This window comes from Ovis canadensis, chromosome 2, assembly GCF_042477335.2.
Source record: "Ovis canadensis isolate MfBH-ARS-UI-01 breed Bighorn chromosome 2, ARS-UI_OviCan_v2, whole genome shotgun sequence".
Taxonomy (NCBI): Eukaryota; Metazoa; Chordata; class Mammalia; order Artiodactyla; family Bovidae; genus Ovis; species Ovis canadensis.
Window position 1 is genome coordinate 90,078,937 of NC_091246.1, and position 25,288 is coordinate 90,104,224.

General features: G+C 43.6%; 4 protein-coding genes across 4 annotated transcripts; all 4 read right to left on the bottom strand.

Moving 5' to 3' along the window:
• Window positions 1-308: 308 nt before the first annotated feature.
• On the bottom strand, window positions 309-975 carry LOC138434585 (interferon omega-1-like). Its single transcript, XM_069579397.1, has one exon. The coding sequence runs from the start codon at window positions 973-975 to the stop codon at window positions 388-390; it is 588 nt and encodes a 195-aa protein (XP_069435498.1). The 3' UTR covers window positions 309-387.
• A 5,739-nt stretch (window positions 976-6,714) lies between these two features.
• On the bottom strand, window positions 6,715-7,284 carry LOC138434586 (interferon alpha-H-like). The gene has a single exon (XM_069579399.1). It carries the CDS (start codon window positions 7,282-7,284, stop codon window positions 6,715-6,717), a length of 570 nt encoding a protein of 189 aa, XP_069435500.1.
• A 10,010-nt stretch (window positions 7,285-17,294) lies between these two features.
• LOC138434587 (interferon omega-1-like) lies at window positions 17,295-17,882 on the bottom strand. The gene has a single exon (XM_069579400.1). The coding sequence runs from the start codon at window positions 17,880-17,882 to the stop codon at window positions 17,295-17,297; it is 588 nt and encodes a 195-aa protein (XP_069435501.1).
• Window positions 17,883-24,085: 6,203 nt separating this feature from the next.
• Window positions 24,086-24,640, bottom strand: LOC138434588 (interferon omega-1-like). The gene has a single exon (XM_069579401.1). It carries the CDS (start codon window positions 24,638-24,640, stop codon window positions 24,086-24,088), a length of 555 nt encoding a protein of 184 aa, XP_069435502.1.
• Window positions 24,641-25,288: the final 648 nt, after the last annotated feature.

Genomic DNA, 25,288 nt, shown 5'->3' on the forward strand with positions numbered 1-25,288 from the left:
AATCAAATATGTATTTAGATCTTCATAATGAAAACAGTAATTACTTTCATAAGAAATTAATAAATAAAACAAATTAGAAGATTAAGGAAATGAACATGTTTTCTAAAATTTTATTACAATGTAGACAAACATTTTTACATGAAAATGTAAATATGATGAGATAAAATAAATACATAAATAAACATAAATAACATCATGCAATCATCCCTTACGGACTGATCCCTGTGCAGTTGAATACTTTTTATTATCTACTTGCTTATTGCTACTGAGAAGTACTATGGATGGAATTCGGGAAACATTGTGGCTAAAGCAGAAATCAGAGTCTTCTCAAATGATTTCAGGGGAGCGTACAAGGGTAATGTGGCCTCTTAGTCAGTGAGAGTCATATCAAGGTGAGTTCAGGTCTCCATCTGTCATTCTTAACCTTTTGTGCAAGCTGGCTGATGAAGACAAGGATCTCATGATTTCCACTCTGACAATTTCCCAGGCGTAGTCGCTGTATTCCTTCTCTTGCAGGTAGACATGGATGCCCTGGAAGTACCTCTTCATGGCCAGGGTGGGGCCCGTCCTTCCCAGGGCAGAGTCTTCCTCTCCCATCACCTGCCCCAGGCAGGCATCCAGGTCATCCAGCTGCTGATGGAGTCCAGTGCGGAGCTGCTCCAGGAGGGTGGTGTCCCAGGCAGCAGAGGAGCGCTCTGTGTGGAAGAGGTTGAAGCTCTGCTGGAGCATCTCGTGGAGCACAGAGATGGCCTGGGCCTCCTGCAGCTGGCCGCCCTCCACCATCTCCTGGGGGAAAGCAAATTCTTTTCTGTCCTGCAGACAGAAGCAAGGGGAGAGCCTCCTCATTTGGCCCAGGAGCCTGAGGTTCTGGCTGTCAACCAGCACGTGGTTCTGAGACAGGTCACAGCCTAGGGATCCTCCCAGGTCATAGCTGACCAGCACCAGGGCCATCAGTAGAGAGAGCACGAAGGCCATGGGGAAGATGTGGCTGCTGCTGGGCTGGCTGAGACGGCGTCTGAGTGAAACTTGAGGTAAGTTCTCTGATGCCATGCTTTCTAAGCGAGGCCATTAAATAGAGAACATGGTAATTTTCATTTTCTAATTGTTTTAATATACTTTCACTTCCTTTTTTGATTTTCATTTATGTATTCACAATATGATCAAAGAAAGTGTGGTCAGTTTAAAGTATTAATTTTACTTATTTCCCAGTAACTTCAAATGTACCCATCCGATTGGTTATGAGTCAGTTAAATGAGAACTTTTTTATTATTCAACACTTTTACTTAAACTGTTCAACACTTTTCTGCTCAGAGTTTCAGAGCTGGAGGAAGGACATTCAGTGATGGTGTCTCTCACTGGAAGCTTATGTCACAGAATCTAGTGAGTTTCAGTCATTCATTCATGCATGTGATTCCACTGGGCATCTCTGTTCCTCTGTCTCTTTCTTCCTCTGAAAACGAAGGACAGTGAGAACCAGGCTACTCATTCCGGGAGAAATAGCCTTCTTTCATTTACTCGAGTATAATTTTTCACTTAGTTTCTACATTCTTTTAGTGACTTGCTGGCCAGGCTTTGTGTTGCTGCTCCTGCTCTAGTTCTAATTCACGTTGAGGTTAGAAACATACAGGGAAGTGAAGAAAGGCAGCGGGGCTGAGCTCTACCTTATCTAAGACTTGAGTTTGTTTGTTGTTGTTTCGCCTTTGACACTTTCCTAGAAAGTAAAACTCCACAGTTGTTTTGTGGGCAAAAAGGAAACGAATCTAAGTCTGAATGTCTGAATATGAACGAAGGGAAGTGGTTTTCCCCGACACAATGATGTCTTCTGAGTTAGCAAACTTCAGTGCAGCACAGCTGGGGATGAGGCTGTGGCAGAGGGCAAGCATGAGGCCAGTATGAACAACAGAAAGGCTGGGCCACGGCTGCTGCTGACAGAAGCTCAACAAAGGTTAAGTCCCAGGTCAAGCGACTGTCCTTTATTTTCTAGATCAGCTACCTCATTTTTCTTTCAATTAATGCACGTAGGGTTAGTTTTAGGAGAGAAGGAAGAAGTCAAGCCCATCACCTATCAAGAGATGGACAACTAGAATGCCAATTGCTGGAATACTAACCCTCTCTGGCAGTGTCTTGGAGACCAGCCTTGCTGAGCATCTGTCTAGGTAATACATCCACTCAGGCAAGGAGAAGATGCTTTGAAAAAAACTAGAATGAAATAGAATTAAATGATTGCAAACCATCCTGAACTTAATCTGGATACTAGTAATTATGATATTAAAAATTATAGCTGAATTTGATTACCTGCTGCTAATGGACTAGTCACTTTTCAAGCTCTTTAGAATTTTAACTGAATCCTCTCATTAGCTCTTAGGGTCACAGTTACTTATACTCCTGGAGAAAAATATAAATCTAGACAAATGAACTATTCCAATCATAGGAAAGATTCAAGAGCAAACCTTGGGGGCTTTGATTTGTCTGAATGATCCAATTAAAAAAAAAGGAGGGGTGCAAATGAACATGACATTAAGGAACCAATGAAATAAGTGACAGAGGAGAATGAGTTGACAAAGATACCTTAATCCATTTCAAATTCAAAGGGTCACGACCTATTGTTTTGTAGGGCCACAGTGTGTGGTCTGAAGTCCGCAAAATTAAGATCTAATCATAAATGGACAACACCACTATTTAATAGTTGGAAGGGAGTAGATTGTTCTGCCAGCTAAAAGAGAAGCAGGAGTTTGCTCATTGTCTAGTGGTTAGGATCCAGCACTTTCACTGCTGTGACCTGATTTCCATCCCTGGTTGGGGAAGTCTGATCACACAAGCCTTGCTGAAGTCTAAGATTTTATGAGTGGTTTCTTCAATGAAATATAGTAAATAATTTTGTTAACCCTATGACAGGTAAGCCGTACTTTCTATGTATTTAAACCTCTTGACCTTTCTTGTGAGCTTAAGAACAAAGAAACGCAGGTAACAGTCTCTCGCTACATGAGTTCTGACGTTTCTCCTTCAGGATGAGAATGAAAACATCTTTCAGCATCAGGTTCTGCAGAATGAAGTCTCCACCCACTGCAGTCCCTGCCCTCCAACACGCCCTGATGGGAGTTCAGGGTTGAGATCAGGAACGAGGCACTCTGTGCTCTGGGAAAACTGACACAAGAGGCCTTCTGATAGTTAGATAATTTCCGGAGAAAATTGATGAACTCAATTTTACAGCTTCTCATGGGTAGAAAGCTCTAAAATCTTTCAGAGAGACATCTGTTCCTCCTGATTCTCGGCCACTTTCTCCCGAGACGTGAGTTTATCTGCACGTCACCCTTCGCCACAGTCGCCTGCATGCTGACCTCCTCTGCGTGCGTGGGGCAGGTCCTCAGAGCTGAGGGGGGCTGCGCTCTGGCCTGCAGTCCTCATCAAGTCCTCCCAATAAAGTGAACTCTCCGGAGTCATGTTTTTGGGTGTGTTTGTTTTTGTTGACAAGGACCCCTTCCAGGAGACCTCCTCAGGTAACCTGCTGTTCTCATTCGAAAGGAAGACACCTGCTTTTCTCACCTCCAGTCCCGCCGGGTCACCCCGGTGTCTACTGACGGAGTCCAGTGAAGAAGCTCTACTCTCTGTCCAACCTCCGGTCAAGATGTGAGTGTCGAGGAGGCCTATGCGAGACCCAGATGGAAGCGCATGTGTGCTTCCTAGACAGAGCAGTGAACATTTTTCTCCTTGGCAGGGAGAAACTGGCTTGAATTGTGAAGTAAGCCTCAAGGCCTTGTATAGTTATCTTTTAAAAATTTCTAGCTCAACCTATTAAACATCATTAAGTAATACTATAGAACTGATATGAAAAGGTTATTTAGAAAATAATTTGTTATGAAATGATATTTTCAGCAGTAATATCAGAATGTGTTTTACTTGTTTAGGACTTTAGTCCTCAAGATTTCCAAACCACTCAGTTCTTTTCAGTTCAGTCGCTCAGTCATGTCCGACTCTTTGTGACCCCATGAATCGCAGCACACCAGGCCTCCCTGTCCATCACCAACTCCTGTAGTTCTCTCAGACTCATGTCCATTGAGTCAGTGATGCTGTCCAGCCATCTCATCCTCTGTCATCCCCTTCTCCTCCTGCCCCCAATCCCTCCCAGCATCAGGGTCTTTTCCAATGAGTCAACTCTTTGCATGAGGTGGCCAAAATACTGGAGTTTCACCTTTAGCATCGTTCCTTCCAAAGAAATCCCAGGGCTGATCTCCTTCAGAATGGACTGGTTGGATCTCCTTACAGTCCAAGGGACCCTCAAGAATCTTCTCCAACACCACATGTACTTTAAACGTTCCCTGAGGGGCTTTCCTGGAGGCTCAGTGGTGAGGAGTTCACCTGCCAACAGGACCACATGCGATCCTAGAGGATGCGCGTGCTGCAGGACAGTGAGCCCGGGGGCACAGCTACCACCCTATGCTCTAGACCCCGGGCCCTCACCACCGAAGCCAAGTGCACTGGAGCCTGAGCTCCCCAACAAGAGAGGCTCCCACAGTGAGAAGCCTGTGCCCCACAACTAGAGAGGACCCACCTCTGCCACAACTAGAGAGAAGTCCGTGCGGCAGTGAAGACACAGCACAGTGAGAAATGAATAAATGAATAAAATTATTTCAAAAGTCCCTCTGACTTTACATATAGCTGCTGAGTGCTGTATGTCCCAACTAGAAAGAAGAGAAAGATGATTGATCCATCAATGTCCTGAAGACTGCCTACATTAAATCCATGAATTTCCCCAAAGATCTTTGTTACTTTGAGAAATTGTTCTCTTCCAATGTGCATGTTACTAACATATGTCCTGCGAGGAAGGCTCTGGCCCACTGTTGCTAAATGTATTAAAAGCCCTGCCTGTGCCCCTTCTATTCAATCTTGTTTGATTGTGTTTGTCTCTCAGAGATGCAAAGACACCAGGATGGAATTTAGGAACTTCCTTGGATTGCATTGTCCCCAGGCACCTCTTGCCCTGCTCTCTGATATCTTGCTGGGTCCTAAGGAAGACACAAGTCTGCAGCTGTGACGGGAGTGACCTCATCCCTTCCAGGACTCTGCAGGCTGCTGTGGTGTGAGTGTCTCCTGTGCTGGGGACACAGCTGGTGGCCAGGCCTTCGTGCTCTGTCTCTGCTCTCAGCATCCGCTTCAGTCTTCTCCGTCTCTGAAAAGGAATGTTGTGGAGAAGCACTTGCCTCAGTGCAGCTCATCTGTGTTGTTCTGTGTCCTGAGGACCCGCTGCTGCTCCAGGAAACACTTTAAACATCTCTGTTCTCCTTCCAAGTTCTCAATCTGCTACTGACTTTCAACTCCAAGTTTTAGGTGCTTTGGGCTTTTCTCAAATGAGATTCTTGAACCAGGTGAGTTCCTCCTAGCGCAACCAGCACATGGAATAGCCTAGGTGCACGCTCAGAGGAGCCCCTGGTGTCTCCACCATTGCTCACTGTGGGGCAGGGTTCCCTCTATTTACTGTGTTTCTCTGGGAGGCTGGACAGTCTGGACCCGCAGTGCTTGGCAGGCAGAGCAGGTGAAGTCACAGGAGAGTGTCTGACAGAGCTAGAACTTTCACTCTGGTTCTCCTTTGAGTTGGTGGTTTGCAGTCGTAAGGGGAAATTGACAACCAGAAACTGTAATGGAGAAGGACACAGCTGTATGAGTGGAGAGGACGCCTTCATGCAGAGTGAGTGAGGAGAGCACGCTGGGGATTCTACACTGGGAGGAAGTGAACGATTGTGACATTTGAGTGTAAGGATAAGATACTCACCTGAGCTCTTGCCAACTGAATACCACGTCTTCAAGCATCTGTACAATTTTTTTCCAGGGAAAAAAAATTCCACAACCAACAAGAGGCAGAAAATCCTTCCCAAGGATTCATCAGATCCTGAAGCATGGTTTGTTTGTTTTTTGTTTTTTCTTTTTGATCGTTGTTTTCAGGTTACTCTTTTTGAAAAACTTCAGAGTTACGAAAAGCGCTGGAGTGGTTATGTTCGTGTCAAGTTCCTCAGAGCAGCAAACAACACAGCTAGAGCTAGAGTATTTTTACTTCTAACGTGCAGATCCTAAAGAGGGCTCAAGGAATCGTAAAATGCATTTTTTAATCAAGCTGCCATTCAGGCTTGGTGTTTCTGTCTTAACGAAAAAACAAAGTAAGTCTTTTACAGTAAGAATTCAATAAAGGAAGAAAAATCATAAACTGACTAAATACAAAATATACATTTTCCCAGTCAGACACGACTGAGCGACTTCACTTTCACTTTTCACCTTCATGCATTGGAGAAGGAAATGGCAACTCACTCCAGTATTCTTGCCTGGAGAATCCCAGGGACGAAGGAGCCTGGTGGGCTGCCGTCTATGGGGTCTCATAGAGTCGGACACGACTGAAGCGACTTAGCAGCAGCAGCAGCATACATACATAATATTTTATCAACAAAATAATTTAAATATTTATAAATAGTTAAATAAATATTAAATAAATAAATAAATAAATGTCCAGGTAGTTAAATACATAGATAGATCAGCTTCGGCATCGGTGAGGAACCAGCGCCTATAGAGAAGAGCATCATGTTGCTTAATATTCTGAAAATCATTTGACACACTGATTCAATTCAGGGAGCAATGACAGCAGAAATGAGAGTCTTCCACGTGGCAGCGCAGGAGGAAGTGTGGTCTGTTGGTCCATGAGAATCATTTCCGTGTTGAACCACGTGTGTGTCAGTCCTTGCTCCTGAATCTCTCCTGCGAGTTTGTTGAGGAAGAGAAGGCTCTCATGATTTCTGCTCTGACAACCTCCCAGGGACAAGGGCTGTGTCCCTTCTCTTGCAGATAGAGAGTGACTCTGTGGAAGTATTTCCTCACAGCCAGGCTGGAGTCCTCCTTGAGCAGGGGAGCCCCTCGCAGCCCCTCCTCCTGCCTGAGACAGGCCTGCAGGTCAGTGAGCTGCTGATCCAGTGCAGCGCGGAGCTTGTCCAGGAGGCTCTGGTCCCACGCGGTGGCCGAGCCCTCTGTGCTGAAGAGCTGGAAGGTGTGCTGGGTCACCTCGTGGAGCACAGAGATGGCTTGAGCCTTCTGCAACTGGCTGCCACCCAGCGCCTCCTGGGGGAATGCGAAGTCTTTTCTGTCCTGCAGGCAGGAGGAAGGGGAGGCCCTCCTCAGTTGTCGCAGGAGCGTCAGGACCCTCCTGTTGGCCAGGCTGTGGATGTGAGGCAGGTGGCAGCCCCGAGAGCAGGTGGCGCTGCAGCTGAGCAGCAGCAGGGCCAGGAGTAAGGACCAGGCTGCGGCCATCGGGGCCTTGCAGACGCTGCTGGCCTGGGGAGGTGGCTGAGTCTGTGAACCTGCTTTCTAGGTTCCCTGAAGACCTTCCTTCAGGCCTGGGGCTTAAATAGGAGCCCATGGTTTCCATTTTCTGAAAGTTCCCTCTTACTTTCTACTTTTGGTTTTGCTTTTCAGTTTGCACTCTCCAGTGGGTTAGGGCAGCACTTCTCAATCGTTTTTTTTTTCATGTTGCCCTTCTTTCTTCTGCCCACAGAGCCTTTCTAGATGTATTTTCTTAATTGCCCTGCACTGTGAAATTTTGATAACACAGATGTACTGTGTATGTATTTATGTACTCTATGAATATCTTTTCTCTGTACATAGAAAAAGGAGGTGTAAATCTTACTCTTTGTATTCAGTGTAGTTAAGAAATACATAAAATTTTAAGCTATAATTTAAATGTAAAAGCTACTGAATTTTATTTTTTTTATAAACAGTTTTCTGAGTGACTTTTAATGTCATATGTTTACTTTTATAAGTAGGTATGTATCCAATTACATATTGAAATAAAATTTACATAAATACTTTTAATAATACCAAGATATAGACATACTTAAAAGTCATTCAAAGCTGCTCAAATCGTAAATAACTTAAAAATAGTTCTTTAATATTTAATTTAAGTATTTATCATTGAATTTTCTTTATGTCAGAAAATAATTTTTAGCTTTACTGCCTGCTAGATATTCATCTGGATATTATCAACATTTTTTCTCTTTAAGACTTTGACATGTTGAACCTTTGTAGAATTTTGTAAGAAATAATAACATTTTTGTATTTTATTTACAAATAAATTTTCCATTTTTATGTAATTTCTGGAGCCCAAATCACAGTGACCTTCAAACATAAGCAACATGCATGAGACAGACAATGGTTTCTCAGAAGTACAGAAAGGGCAGCTCTCACAATATGACTTTGAGATCAAGCAAATGATGGAAAGTCCTCCAGTGAACCATCTAGTCACCTTAGATGGTACCACTGGCCTTGTATACAATTTGTTTTTATTCCATAAACTCAATCTCAATGCTTCTCTTATATATGAGACACAAGAAAGGCCAAAGACAGAAATAAATACTAAGGGGTTAGATTTTGTTGTATCAGGTTGAACTTTGACGTGTAATAACTAATCATTGTAATGACAAGATTTGTTCATATTCCAGAAAACTAATGCCTGCATGTGTGGAAGTAGCATTATCCCCAGTGAGAAGCCATGATTTAGGAATCACGATGCATGTGAATCTTTCTCTCTGTTCCTTTGCAACAAATTTCAGATTTGCCAAATGACTTTCAAGTTCCAATCCAAGTCTATCGTTTTCAAATAAAAGGAAACCATCTTTGTAATTAATTCAGAACGGGATAAATATTATTTCATGGGAGATTTAACTTTTGGCTCTGCTCCTGAATTCATTTTACAGTGGATTTTGTGTTGTCTTGTCCCCTTATGTTCCAAACTTCAAATAAGAGACATGTGACCGTGTTTGGCAAATCAGCTCTGTAGTGACTGAACTCTGTCTTCTCTGTGGTATCCTCTGTACCAGGCCCAGTGTAATCGCTCAACAAGTTGATTTTTGTTGTTTATTTAGTTATTCACTTCTGGGTGCCCTGGGTCCTCACCGCTTGCCCGGACTTCCATCAGTCGTGGCAGGTGGGGGCCGCTCTTCCTCGAAGAGCCTGGTTTCCTTGCTGTGCGGGCCTCCTCAGGCTCCAGTGTGCAGGCTTCAGGAGCTGCAGCACGTGGGCTCTGGAGCAGGGTCTCAGCAACAGGTGAGCACTGTCTTAGTTGTTCCGTGGCAGGTGGACACTTCCTGGACCAGGGATCGAATCTGTCTCTCCTGAGGAAGATTCTTCTTCACTGCACCATCAGGGAAGTCCTCAACAAGTAATTGTAGCTAAAGCAGTTTCTCAGATTTCCTCCTACTATTGGAAGGCATTTACAAATGACCAAGCTATTTTGCTTCATCGGGGCCTATTTCCTGGAATGATAATAGACAGCGGCTGGTATTTCCACTCTATTCCTGCTGGTACCTGTCGTACTGAGTTTGTTGCTAAAACCACTAGGAGTCCCCTTCCTTGAAGGTAAATGGGGTCTGGGGCTTCACGTAGCAAGTGCAACACACTTTTCAGCCTTTGCCCAGCACTGTATTAAACTCAGGAGGATGCCTCACCCCTAATTGTCCTCAACTAGGTCATGATTCCAGAAAACATCTACTTCTACTGCATCGACAGGGCTAAAGCCTTTGACCTTGTGAATCACAACGAACTGTGTAAAATGCTTCAAGAGATGGGAATACCAGACCATCTTACCTGTCTCCTGAGAAACCTGTATGCAGGTCAAGAAGCAATAGTTAGAACCGGACATGGAACAATGGACTGGTTCCAAACTGGGAAAAGAGTACATCAAGACTGTATACTGTCAGCCTGCTTATTTAACTTATATCCAGAGTACATCATGTGAGAGGCTGGGTTGGATGAAGCAGAAGCTGGAAAGATTGCTGGGAGAAATATCAATAACCTCAGATATGCAAATGACACCACCCTTAAGGTAGAAAGGGAAGAGGAACTAAAGAGCCTCTTGACGAAAGGGAAAGAGGAGAGTGAAAAAGCTGGCTGAAAACTTAAAACATTCAAAACATCAAGAACGTGGCTTCCAGTACCGTAGCTTCATGGCAAACAGATGGGGAAGCAAAGGAAAGAGTGACAGACTCTATTTCCTTGGGCTCCAACATCACCGCAGATGGCGACTGCAGACAGGAGATTGAAAGACACTTGCTCTTTGGAGGAAAAGCTATGACCAATCTAGACAGCATATTAACAAGCAGAGACGTTACTTTGGCCTAAAGGTCTGTATGGTCAACGCTATGGTGTTTCTAGTAGTCATGTATGGATGTGAGAGCTGGACCAGAAAGCTGAGTGCCAGAGAATTGATGCTTCTGAACTGTGGTGTTGGAGATGACTCTTGAGAGTCCCTTGGACTGCAAGGAGAACAAGCCAGTCCATCCTGAAGGAAATTAGTCCTGAATATGCACTGGAAGGACTGATGCTGAAATTCCAATTCTTTGGCCACCTGACGCGAAGACCTGACTCATTGGAAAAGACCCTGATGCTGGGAATGATTGAAGGCAGGAGGAGAAGGGGACGACAGAGGATGAGATGGTTGGATGGCATCACTGACTCTAAGCAAGCTCTCGGAGTTGTTGATGGACAGGGAAGCCTGGCGTGCTGCAGTTCAGGGGTCATTAGGGTCACCAATGACTGAACGACTGACCTGAACTGAGGTCATGACAGAAAAGAACATGCTGGGTGTCGTACACAGAGCCATGTATCTGAACTCAAACCCTCCCTGATGCTCGTAGCTCACAGTAATGAGCAGGTGGTTTACCACAGTACTCTTTGGTGGGTCTTTACCGACCTGGCAATTACTGCTACATTGACCTGAGATACTTCAGAGACTCCTCACAAGGAATGATGAATGATCATTTCCACGCTCTGTTTTATTCCATTGCATGGCTGGTGAGCTTCATTTTAGTTTGTCGTCCGGTTTTTGACATGTAATAATTAAAGCCTTACAACAGGTTGAAAATCTAGAGTTTATATCTGAATCCCTGGTCTCTTTATTTTGCCTACTAACCTGCTCATTCTTTTTTGTCAGTGTGACTATTTTCTTACTTCTACATGCCAGGCATGCAGACTTTAAAGACATTTCCGTTCTGAATGGTTAGGACCCCACCAAAGTCATATCATGAGGTCATAAACCCAAGGTAATGACATTAAGTGACAGGCCTTTTGGGACATGATTAGGGTGTGAGGATGGAGGCCTCACAAAAGGAAATAATGCCCTTGACCAGTTTTCCCAGCACCACTTGTTAAAGAGATTGTCTTTACTCCATTGTATATTCTTGCCTCCTTTGTCAAAGATAAGGTGTCCATATGTGTGTGGATTTATCTCTGGGCTTTCTATTTTGTTCCATTGATCTATATGTCTGTCTTTGTGCCAGTACTATACTGTCTTGATGACTGTGGCTTTGTAGTAGAGCCTGAAGTCAGGCAAGTTGATTCCTCCAGTTCCATTCTTCTTTCTCAAGATTGCTTTGGCTATTCGAGGTTTTTTGTATTTCCATACAAATCTTGAAATTATTTGTTCTAGTTCTGTGAAAAATGTGGCTGGTAGCTTGATAGGGATTGCATTGAATTTGTAAATTGCTTTGGGTAGTATACTCATCTGGTCAACCACTTGTAAAAGAATGAAACTAGATCACTTTCTAACACCGCACACAAAAATAAACTCAAAATGGATTAAAGATCTAAATGTAAGATCAGAAACTATAAAACTCCTAGAGGAGAACATAGGCAAAACACTCTCAGACATAAATCACAGCAGGATCCTCTATGATCCACCTCCCAGAATTCTGGAAATAAAAGCAAAAATAAACAAATGGGATCTAATTAAAATTAAAAGCTTCTGCACAACAAAGGAAACTATAAGCAAGGTGAAAAGACAGCCTTCTGAATGGGAGAAAATAATAGCAAATGAAGCAACTGACAAACAACTAATCTCAAAAATATACAAGCAACTTATGCAGCTCAATTCCAGAAAAATAAACGACCCAATCAAAAAATGGGCCAAAGAACTAAATAGACATTTCTCCAAAGAAGACATACGGATGGCTAACAAACACATGAAAAGATGCTCAACATCACTCATTATTAGAGAAATGCAAATCAAAACCACAATGAGGTACCACTTCACACCAGTCAGAATGGCTGCAATCCAAAAATCTGCAAGCAATAAATGCTGGAGAGGGTGTGGAGAAAAGGGAACCCTCCTACACTGTTGGTGGGAATGCAAACTAGTACAGCCACTATGGAGAACGGTGTGGAGATTCCTTAAAAAATTGCAAATAGAACTACCTTATGACCCAGCAATCCCACTTCTGGGCATACACACCGAGGAAACCAGAATTGAAAGAGACACATGTACCCCAATGTTCATCGCAGCACTGTTTATAATAGCCAGGACATGGAAACAACCTAGATGTCCATCAGCAGATGAATGGATAAGAAAGCTGTGGTACATATACACAATGGAGTATTACTCAGCCGTTAAAAAGAATTCATTTGAATCAGTTCTGATGAGATGGATGAAACTGGAGCCGATTATACAGAGAGAAGTAAGCCAGAAAGAAAAACACCAATACAGTATACTAACACATATATATGGAATTTAGGAAGATGGCAATGACGACCCTGTATGCAAGACAGGGAAAGAGACACAGATGTGTATAACGGACTTTTGGACTCAGAGGGAGAGGGAGAGGGTGGGATGATTTGGGAGAATGACATTCTAACATGTATACTATCATGTGAATTGAATCGCCAGTCTATGTCTGACGCAGGATGCAGCATGCTTGGAGCTGGTGCATGGGGATGACCCAGAAAGATGTTATGGGGAGGGAGGTGGGAGGGGGGTTCATGTTTGGGAATGCATGTAAGAATTAAAGATTTTAAAATTTAAAAAATAAAAAACTAAAATTAAAAAAAAAAAAGGAAATAATGCCCTTATAAAAGAGGTGGATATACACTAGTCCCTCTCCTGCCCTGTGATGATACGAGAGAACTCTGCAGTGTGAGACCTGAAGCAGGCTCTCACCACAACTGGACCAAGCTGACACACAGTTCTCGGATATCCAGACTCGAGAACTAACTTTGGCCAATACATTTCTGGTCTTTGCAAAATACCCAGCCTATGCTATTTTGTTGAAGAAGCTTGAATTGTAAGAGCAGATGGCGTTGCAGCTGAGCAGCAGCAGAGCCAAGAGCAAGGACCAGGTTGGCGCCATCGGGGAACCTTGCAGATGCTTCTGGCCTGGGGCCGTGGGTGACTCTGTGAACCTGCTTTCTAGGTTCTCTGAAGCCCTTCCTTCAGAGCCTGTGTTTTAAATAGGAGCCCACGGTTTCCATTTTCTGAAAGTTCCTTCTTGCTTTCTACTTTTGATTTTGCTTTTCAATTTGCACTTTTCAAATGGGTTAGGACAGTATTTCTCAAACTGTTTTTCATTATTGCCTCCCCTTCCCTATTGACAGAGTCTTCTGAGATATTTTCTTCCTAATTACTCCCATCATGAAATTTTGACAACACAGTTATGCTGTAGATCTTTCTTTGCACTCCATGCATATCTTTATACATAAGAAAAGAAAACGCAAAACTCCTTGTTGTATTCACCCTAGGGTTAACAATGTCACAAAATGAAAGGTGTACATTAAATGTAAATGCTGTTGAGTTTTATTTAACTTTATGAATGAGTTTGAAGAATGACTTTCAATGGAGGATATTTACTTATATAAATAGTAATGTACCAAATTACATATTCATATGAAATTCATATAAAAATATATAATAATACCACAGTATAGATAGACTTAAAAATCTTTCAGAACTGAAAATCACTTAAAATTTTAGGTTATTTTTCTTCATATTTATTTTGAAGTACTTTTGTTTCCTTTCAGAAATCAATTTTTAATTCCCTGTCTGCTGAATATTCATCTCAATTTTATAACATTGCTTTCTGTTTAGCTCTTGACATATTTATGGATGCTCTTAACAACTTTGAGAGGAATAAATAATAAAACACCATGATACCAATCCAATGGAGGAGAGTGAAGAGGAACTAAAGAGCCTCTTGATGAGGGTGAAAGAGGAGACTGAAAAAGCTGGCATAACACTCAACATCAAAACACCTAAGCTTCTGACATCTATGCCAAATAGATGGGGAAAGAGTGGAAACCGTGACAGATTTTCTTTTCTTGGTCTCCAAAATCACTGTGGACATTGACTGCAGCTACAAAATTAAAAGACACTTGCTCCTTGGAAGAAAAGCTATGACAGAACTAGACAGCATGTGAAAAAGAGTAAACATCACTTTGACAACAAACGTCTGTATAGTCAAAGCTATGGTATTTCCAATAGTCTTGTATGGGTGTGAGAGGTGGACCATAAAGAAGGCTGAGTGCAGTAGAATCAATGCTTTCAAATTATGGTTGTGGAGAAGACTCTTGAGAGTCCCTTGGATAGCAAGGAGATCAAACCAGTCAAGAAATCAACTGTGAGAATCATTGGAAGGATTGATAATGAAGCTGAAGCTCCAATAAGTAAGTAAACGTTAGTTGCTTAGTCATGTCTGATCTTTGTGACCCCATGGACCGTAGCCAGCCAGTTGCTCTTCTGTCCATGGAATTCTCTAGGCAAGAATACTGGAGTAGGTTGCCATTCCCTTTTCCGGCGATCTTCCTGACCCAGGGATCAAACCCGAGTCTCCCGCACTTGCAGGTACATTCTTTACCATCTGAGCTACCAGGGAAGCCCTGTACTTTGGCTATCTGATGTGCAGAGCCAACTCACTGGAAAAGACCCTGATGCTGGGAAAGATTGAGGGCAGGAGGAGAAGAGGGCGATAGAGGAGGAAATGGTTGGATGGCATTACCAACTCAGTGGTTATGGATTTAAGCAAACTCCAGGAGATAGTGAAGGATAGGGAATCCTGGCGTGCTGCTGTCCATGGCATTGCAAAGAGTCAGACAGGATTGAGCACTGTATTTAGCAACTCAAAAATAGCAATAAAATATCCTTCCCTTGAGCCCTGGACAGTGCGCTTCTCCAGACTGCTGTAGGAGGGCCAAAGAGCTCTTTTTCTCGGGTTCCTTTTGGATGCCCACTTTGGAGAGTTTGCAGTTCTGGGCACAGCATCCTCAGTGAGTCTTTTGATCCTGATTTACTATTGCGGGGAGAAACTCTTTTTTTCACCGTGCTGAGAGCTGAAGAGGGAGCCTTGTAGTCCTGCCAGCGACAGTATTCTCTGGTTGGAAGCTCAGAACCTTGCATTTTCCGAGCCTTCCCTAGAGCTTTGTGGTTTATTTTCCAGGAAGGATTCCATTAACTGAAGAGCTTCAGGCGAGGAGTCAGTGAGTTGGGGTCGATTTTACTGATTCGGGTCCCTTCTGGTGCCATCCAGCCACAGCTCAGAGACAGGGAACCTGGTGGTGGTGATGGGACCCCTGGAAGGTGTCCAGGATGTCCTGGGAGTGAGTCAGAGCATGGCCTCCACCAGCACCAAAGACCAGGGAGCTGTTACTTCCTGCCTTAAGAATATTTATCCCTGTACAGATTAAACTAAAAAAAAAAATATTTCCTGGCCTATTCATGGATCATAAGAAAAAAAAATTAGAACATGAAACCAACAGATTTCTTCTTGAACAAGTTGGCAGGAAAACTCAGAAATTAAGGGGAAATATTTGAATTCTCAAGATACTGAAATTTACTGACTTTCACCAAAACATGAAGTTAAGCATATTGGTTAATTTCACTGCCCCCTCTCTGACTGGTTACTGATTAAAGGAATGGTTCATGCAAATATTTGGATCCAGCCATGGATAGGGAACAATTGGCTAAACGGTTAAATGATTTTTTAAGTATCCAAGTGTTTTTCAAAATATATTAAAATAAAAATTATTTTAGGTATGTTTTCCCATTATCCCTTGCGAAGAACCAGAAGGCAGGACATCTTTCCCTGTTGCCTCATTTTTCTTGCTGTTTCCTTTCTTTCATCAGTGCTCTTAATGTCCTTTAGATGTCCTTCAGGTGGGCCATCATTTCTCTCTCTGATTCAGACTCTATGGTTTCTACTTGTGAGTGTAGATTATCAGTTTTCTTTCTGAAGAAGGGGATTGAGAATAATTACACATGACAGTTTCTTCTCTGTCATGTATGCTTTGAACATGAAATATTTCCATACAACCTCAACTAGTGGACTGCTGGACCTAAATGTGCCATGCCCTGTGTCTTGGTTCAGGCTGCTCTAACAAGGTCCCAGTGTCTCGTGGCTCATCAGTGATAGTTTATTTTCACAGTCCTGGGGGATGTAAGAGCTGGACTATAAAGAAAGCTGAGCGCCAAAGAATTGATGCTTTTGAACTGTGGTGTTGGAGAAGACTCTTGAGAGTCCCTTGGACTACAAGGAGAGCCAATCAGTCCATCCTAAAGGAGATCAGCCCTAGGTGTTCATTAGAAGGACTGATGTTGAAGCTGAAACTCCAATACTTTGCCCACCTGATGGGAAAAGCTGACTCATTTGAAAGGACCCTGATGCTGGGAAAGAGTGAGGGCAGGAGGAGAAGGGGACCACAGAGGATGAGATGGTTGGAGGGCATCACCGACTCAATGGACATGAGTTTGGATGGACTCTGGGAGTTGGTGATGGATAGGGAGGCCTGGCGTTCTGCAGTCCATGGGGTCTCAAAGAGTCAGAGACGACTGAGTGACTGAACTGAGCTGAACTGATGACCCAGTAACTGTCATAAATAATTAATTTCAGTTTACAAAATCCCTTTTTCTCTCATTTCTTTCAACCAAGGGTCTTCCCTTGTGGATCAGACAGTAAAGAATCTGCCTGAAATGCAGATTCCAGATTCCATCCTTGGTTGGGAAGGTCCCCTGGAAATGGCAACAGACTCCAGTAGTCTTGCCTGGAGAATCCCATGGACAGAGGAGCCTGGTGGGCTATAGTCTATGGGGTCCCAAAAGATTCGGACTTGACCTAGCAACTAAACATAAAACAGTAAAAAATTCACCTTGATAATATTTAATAAATAAAATAAATTACAAATGTAATGAAATAAAAATGTGACTGTATTTGTTAAATTTTAATACAATATAAACAAAAATATTTTATATAGAAAAATAAATAGGAGGAGATCAAAGAATACATATAACAAAATAAATAAGCAAACAAACAATAAAATCAGGGCAGTCTTCACTTCGGGGCTGATGCACCTGCAGCCAAGAAAATTTATATATATTCATCTACCACTGACAAAGCATTGGCTGAAGTAATTCAATCAATTTGGTGGCTAAAGTAGAAATCAGAGTCTTCTGAAATGGCCACAGATGAGTGTGCAAAGATGATGGGGCATCTGAATCAGTGAGAGTCATGTCAAGGTGAGTTCACGTCTCCATCCATCATTCTTAACCTTTCTTGCAAGCTGGTTGATGAAGACAAGGATCTCATGATTTCCACTCTGATGGTTTCCCAGGCGCAGTCACTGTATCCTTTCTCTTGCAGGTAGAAATGGATGCCCTGGAAGTACCTCTTCACGGCCAGGGTGGGGTCCATCCTTCCCAGGGCAGAGTCTTCCTCTCCCATATCCTGCCCCAGGCAGGCATCCAGGTCGACAAGCTGGTCCAGGAGTCCATTGCGGAGCTGCTTCAGGAGGGTGGTGTTCCAGGCAGCAGAGGCGCGCTCTGTGTGGAAGAGGTTGAAGCTCTGCTGGAGCATCTCGTGGAGCACAGAGATGGCCTGGGCCTCCTGCAGCTGGCCGCCCTCCACCATCTCCTGGGGGAAAGCGAAGTCTTTTCTGTCCTGCAGACACAAGTGAGGGGAGAGTCTCGTCATTTCGCCCAGGAGCCTGAGGTTCTTCCTGCCAACCAGCACGTGGTTCTGAGACAGGTCACAGCCCAGGGATCCTCCCGGGCCGAGGCTGACCAGCACCAGGGCCATGAGCAGAGAGAGCACGAAGGCCATGGGGAAGATGAGGCTGCTGCTGGGCTGGCTGAGACGGTGTCTGGTGGAACCTTGAGGTAGGTTCTCTGATGCCAGGCTTTCTAAGCGAGGCTATTAAATAGGGAACATGGTAGTTTTCATTTTCTAGTCATTTCTATGCACTTTTACTTCCTTTTTTGATTTTCATTTATGTATTCTGAATTTGGTCAAAGGAATTGTCATCAGTCTAAACTATTAATTTTATCTATTTCCCAATAACTTCAAATGTACCCATCCAAATGGATATTTTTCAATCAAATGAGAAAGGTCTTTGTCAGACATCAGAAATGATGTCGGTTTCTAAGTACAAACATTACCACTCTTTCTCCTTCATGTGTAAATGTAGCTCTTCTCTGTTCCATGAACACATTTTTGGCCCTGATCCTAGGCTCAATTTCTGTTTCTTCCTTTACTTAGGAAGGCAGGCTATGTATTTATCAGGGATTTACCAGGTCACTCAGGCAAATAAACTGTTTGAAACAAAGGATGGGTTTTCTTTAGTGTCTGATTTAGAGAAGAGGCTGATTATTATGAGTCCATGAGCTCCCTCATGTTTCTCTTCCTTCTAGAACACGTCCCTGCAGGTCCATGTGGTTGTGCTTCAGGGAACCATGAAGTCAGGACTATTACAGACATCAGGCTTGCGTTCCACCATTTTCATACTGGAGACCTATTGTCCTTTGCTGGCCCAACCAATACTCCTACCAAGAATTCTGGTTCTTCTCAGATAAAATGGGTGGGGAGACTCTAATTCCAGGATAATTGATTGTATTTCCCCAGCAGCAGCTCACTCACACAGGAGAGATCACATGGAGCCACCCCCTGTCCTCTGGAGTGACAGAGTCCCCTTGCTCACCTGCTGGACTCCCTCCCTTAGGGCAGGCTTTTATTGGAAGCTTATGTCACGGAATCTAGTGAGTTACAGCTGTTCATTCAGGCAGTTGATTCCACCAGGCATCGCTGTTCCTCTGGGAATGCAGGGCAGTGAGACCCAGCCTACTTGATCAGGAGAAATAGTCTTCTTTCCTTGACTGTAATTTTTCATTTAAACTTTTTATATTCATTTTGTGACTTATTTTGGGTAGGCTCTGGGAGTTGGTGATGGACAGGGAGGCCTGGCACGCTGCAGTTCATGGGGTTGCAAAGACTCGGACACGACTGAGCGACTGAACTGAACTGAATTGACTGACTTATTGGACAAGATTTGTCTCATTGCTCCTGTTGCGGTTGTAATTGATGATGATGTGAGAACAACAAAGGGAAGTGAAGAAGCCAGAGGGGCTGCATCTCTATCCCTTTCAAGAAGTTAGTTTTTTTGTTTCTCTTTGCAACTTTTCTAGAAAGTAAAATTGCACATTTTTCTGTGTGGGCAATAGAAAACAAGGGTAAGTCTCAATGTCATGAATATGAAAGAAGGGAAGTGGTTTTCCCCTGACCCAGTGATGTGTTCTGAGTTAGCAAACTTCAGTGCAGCACAGCTGGGGACAAGTCTGAGGCAGAGGGAAACGATGAGGTCAATATGAACAACAGAAAGGCTGGGACAGGGCTGCTTCTTACAGAAGCTCAAAGAAGGACAAGTCCTTGATCTGTTGACTGCCGCCAGCTTTGTAAGACCAGCCACCTAATTTTTCTTTTCTTGAATCAGCGTGTGGTCAGTATAAGGGGAGGAGGAAGAAGTCACACTCACCAGCTCACAAGAGACAGGCAATCAGAGCCCCAGTTGCTCGAACACTAATGCTCTCTGGCAGGGTTGACGAGACCAGCCTTGCTGATCATCTGCTAGGTGATAAATCCACCTGGGCAAAGACAATATGCTTTGAAATAACTAGAATGAAAGGGAATTAAATGATTCCAAAAGAGTCTGATCTTAGTCTAGCTAATAGTAACTATGACATTAAAAATAATAACTGAATTTTATTGATTACTAACCGTCATGATCTCCCTAATATTCCAGCTCTCGGTACTATCACATTGATGGGTTGGGTTTCTGTGGGTTTTTCAAGAATTTTTAAAATATTTATTTTATGTGTTTATTTGGCTGTGGCATGTCTTAGTCGATGTATGCTGGTTCTTGGATCTTGGTTGCTTCATGCAGGATCTTTACTTAAGCCATGGGAAGTCCTGCTTGCCAGGCAGAATCTAGTTTCCTGGCGAGAGATCCAGCTCAGGCTCCCTGCTTTGGGAGCATGGAGTCCTGGCCCCTGGACCATCAAGGAAGTCAAGGGGGAGGGGTTTCAATACATGAATTTGGGGAACGCACACACACTCAGTCTGTAACACGGTAGCAAGGAGAGACCAAGGTATTGTGTTTATGGCAAGGATTCATTAGCATATATTTCATTCTTGATATTAATGAGGAGTAAGAACACGTTCCCTGATGCTGCCCTCACTTTTTATGGCACCTCCATCCTGAATTGATTGCTAATTAAATGTTACAAGACTACCGTGGACATGATTACCAAGGACCTGCCAGAAAAATTTCACAGACTATCAGTGTTTATCAAAAATGACAGTGACAACAACTACAAACTCCTTAGCCTTTGTGAGGGACTCACGCAATACTTCCAGCATAGTTGAAACTGAGTTAACAGTTTTGTTTCGAAGAGCCTCCTGCTAAGACTTTATTGGAATAAAATAATCTAAGAATGAAATGGCAAATCCAGTTTTCAAAACCTAACATGTCAGATTCCAAACTGCTTATCTAGACTGTGAAGCCTGCACCCATGCATGCACTGAGCCCTCACTTAATTTCCTAGTTTATTTCTAACACAAGATGCACCGTTGTTGTTTCATACCTCGATGTGACAAACCTTATTTCCATTAGTTCACATCTACCTCCAAATTCTAGATAAGCTGAGCAATTTACAACGTATCTGATTATTTTGTATAATAAGCAAAATGAAATTATCACCTGGTAGTTATTACTGACAGTCTAAATGTGACCGACAAAATAATAATTCTAATAATTATAAAATAATCATATTTAACTGTCCAAGATGATTCATATAGATTGTGGAATGAATCCTCACCATAAATTGGGGATACATGATGGACAAGATCCTTATGAGTTTTGACTCCAGCAGGAGATTGGGTTAGAAACATTTCAGTGAATCTTCTGTAGATAACACCAAGCTGATGGCTCTTGTGACTGTAATTAAAAAAAAATACTTAATGCTTTTGAGAGGGTAACAGACAGGAAAACTGGGGGTCTCCAAACAGAGGAAACAGGCTGCAAGTGTGAGACATTTTTGATCTCTTTACTCTTGCCTGGAAAATCCCATGGATGGAGGAGCCTGGAAGGCTGCAGTCCATGGGGTCGCTAAGTCGGACATGACTGAGCGACTTCACTTTCACTTTTCACTTTCATGCATTGGAGAAGGAAATGGCAATCCACTCCAGTACTCTTGCCTGGAAAATCCCATGGACAGAGAAGCCTGGTAGACTACAGTCCATGGGATCGCAAAGACTCAGACATGACTGAGTGGCTTCACTTCTCTATACAGATTTAAAAAGAGGTTTCTCTTAAAATTCTGTGTTGCCATAATGACACCTGGTTCCACCTGAACTTAACTTTTCCCAAACCTTGAGCTGACCAATGCATTTTTCTTATGGAAATGTTTTTCTTAAGCTGTTAATGTACTGTGTATTTACCCTAGACTCTGTGTTTAAGTCAGTTCCACCTAAAGGCTCAGAACTGACTTGACAAACCAGTATGTTATACTCATACCCTGTTCTCCTAATCTGTGTTAATGAAACTGTATATTTGTTTGGAAATCTGCCTTTCTTCAAGATTCACGTCCATCACTTTGTGGCCGGGGATGACTCACCTGGTGCCAATGTTGTCTCAATGCATGTTGTGGGTGAGGGGCCCGGTGCCCTTCTCTGAGTTTTGAGACATTTCCATTCTCTAATTAGCAGACTGCTAGCAGCTATATAACATCTGGCTGAAGACTAGCATGGGCACTCTTACTGCCCCCTTCTGATGTCTATGTCAGAAGCTTTCTCTATCTCTTTTATACTTTAATAAAACTTCATTACACAAAAGTGCTGAGCGATCAAGCCTCGTCACTGGCCCTGGATTGAATTCTCCTCCGGAGGCCAAGAATCCCGGTGTCTTTCGTGTTTCAGCAACAAAGTTTTGCTTCCAAATTATATGAATTTGGCAAATGTCAAAAAGAATAGAAGACGACCTATGCTAACAGGTGAAATGTGAGGGATGGAGCAGAGCATCCCCATTGCCATCAGCAGGGAGACCAGGAGTGCAGAAATTCAGCACTTCACCTGGGCCTCTCTGAAGCAGTTCAGGTCCTGCACTAAACTCCGGAACCTTCCAAACTCCTTTTGCTGCGCTCCAGCGGCCGGGAGGGGGCGCCCGATCTCTCAGTAACTGACAGACCCGCACCGCCCACCCAGCGGGACCCGCCTGCAGGGCTGCCCCCTGGGGCATCAGATCCACGGAGAGAACTCGCGGGTGGCCGTGGGCAGGAGCCGCGACCGGAGCGAGGCGCCGCCGGGGCCCAGGGAGAGCTTGGGGCCGCGGGAACAGAGAGGAAACTTGCTTTTCGGGCCCCACTGCCCAGGCGAGCTTTGCGCTGCGTCGCTCAGACCCTTTGATTTCTGCACCTCCAAATTCTAGTTAAGCTACCATTGCGTCCATCCTCCCCTTCCTGGGAGAAGATTTTAGCCAGAGCGGTTCACACCGGTGCCCTTGAATGCCGTGGTTGACGGCTGGAAATCACAGCATGCTGCGGTATGTTTTCAGATTCGGGGTTGTTTTGGAGTGAGTGGAAGTCATTCAGTCGTGTCTGACTCTTTGCGACTCCATGGACTATACAGTCCATGGAATTCTCCAGGCCAGAATACTGAAGTGGGTAGCCTTTCCCTTCTCCAGGAGATCTTCCCAATTCAGGGACTGAACCCAGGTCCCCTCATTGCTGGCAGATCTTGACCAGCCGAGGCACAAGGGAAGCCCTTGTTTATGGGGCAAAGGAGTAATTCAGGGAAAGGGGAAAGGTATCTACAATCTGGATGGGAATCTACTAGATATTGGGACCCTCCAGTGGGAAGACTTGGAGACAAAACTGAGACTTCAAAAGAAGCTCCTTAGTACAGGGAAAATTATTTCATTGAACATTAATAGAAATGGTTAATTTCTCCTGTCATGTTCATTGGTTGGAAAATGTTTTAAAATGTATGTCTTCAACTCACATCAAATTCAAATATTTTCTTTATGCCACAACAATAATTTAAGTTCCTGGCTTTAATGGAAGCAAAATCATCAATAATGTTTTCAATATTACTTTTTTGTATCTCTCTCTTCATCTGAGCAAAAGCCATGTTTGACAAACTTATGAACCAGTAACTATTTTGAATAACTCATTTCAATTTACAAAATCCTTTTTTCCTCTCATTTCTTTTAACCAAAGTTCATCTATTAAGCATTTTTTTTAGTCAGTTTTTCATTGGAGAGTTTCATGTACTTTTTCAAAATGTCTTCTCATGTAGATAGGTTCTTTAAAAGTTGCAATTAAAATGCTTTTGATTTCAGCATAATGTGTACTCAGTAGACACCAATTGTGAAATAGGCAATTGGATATATAATTCCAGCATGCGTCTTTGGAAGACATCATCATCAGGATAGATTTTTAAAGGCCTGAAAACTAGAGCAGGTCATGACCTAGTTCATCAGTTTGGACAGAAGACAGTTCTGGGCTTTGAACACAGGAAAACCACAAACTCCTTGGTCACAAACGAAATTCAGACTGGATACCAGCCAGATGGCAGGAGTGCAGTGTGAGTGTGCAGCCTGGGATCTGGTTGAGGACCTTGCAATCTGTGTGTCTTCTAGCTGGAGATCACGGAGTTTGAACGAAAATGAATCATGAACTCCTTGTAAACAAAAATTTTAAATGAAAATATAAATATGATGAGATAAACTAATAAATGAAAATAAAGAAACATAAATAACATCAGGGCAGTCATCGCTATGCACAGATTCCCGTGCAGCTGAATACTCTTTATACCTACTTGCTTATTACTACTGAGAAAGTATTTATTGATTTATTCAATAAATATTTTGGCTAAAGCAGAATTCAGAGTCTCTTAAATGACCACAGGTGAGCGTGTTGTGGCGTCTTAGTCAGTGAGAGTCATGTCAAGGTGAGCTCAGGTCTCCATCCATCATCTTAACCTTTCTTGCAAGCTGGCTGATGAAGAGAAGATCTCATGATTTCCAGTCTGACGATTTCCCAGGCGCAGTCGCTGTATTCCTTCTCTTGCAGGTAGACATGGATGCCCTGGAAGTACCTCTTCATGGCCAGGGTGGGGCCCGTCCTTCCCAGGGCAGAGTCTTTCTCTCCCGTCACCTGCCCCAGGCAGGCATCCAGGTCATCCAGCTGCTGATGGAGTCCAGTGCGGAGCTGCTTCAGGAGGGTGGTGTCCCAGGCAGCAGAGGAGCGCTCTGTGTGGAAGAGGTTGAAGCTCTGCTGGAGCATCTCGTGGAGCACAGAGATGGCCTGGGCCTCCTGGAGCTGGCCGCCCTCCACCATCTCCTGGGGGAAAGCGAAGTCTTTTCTGTCCTGCAGACACAAGTGAGGGGAGAGTCTCGTCATTTCGCCCAGGAGCCTGAGGTTCTTCCTGCCAAGCAGCACTTGGTTGGGAGACAGGACACAGCCCAGGGATCCTCCCGGGCCGTAGCTGACCAGCACCAGGGCCATGAGTAGAGAGAGCACGAAGGCCATGGGGAAGATGCAGCTGCTGCTGGGCTGGCTGAGACGGCGTCTGGGTGAACCTTGAGGTAGGTTCTCTGATGCCATGCTTTCTAAGCAAGGCCATTAAATAGGGAACATGATAGTTTTCATTTTCTAGTCATTTCTATACACTTTTCCTTCCTAATTTGGTTTTCTGTTATGTATTGTGAATATGGTCATAGAAATTGTCATCAATGGAAACTACTAATTTTACCTTTCCCAGTAAGTTCAGATGTGCTTATCCAAATGGATATTCATCATCAGATGAGAAAGGTCTTTGTCTTATGTTAGAATTGAAGTGCATTTGTGATTACACACATCATTGCTCCGTGTTTCTCAGGCATAAATGTTCCTTCCTCTTTTCCGGGAACACACCTGTAGCCCTCATCTTGGGCTCCGTTTCCCCTCTCACTCTGCCTGGGAAGCCAGGCCCCTCAGCCCTGTGGTTTCCATATTTATTTAGGGATTTAGCAGATCACTGTGGCTCCTGATCTCACTGAAACGAAGGATGGGTTTTCCTTAGTGTTTGATATAAAGAGCAGGCTGATTATTATCAGTCCGTGAGCTCACCCCACATTTTTCTTCCTTCTAGAACACGTTCCTGCAGGTCCATGTGGCTGTTTTAGGGAACCACAAGGT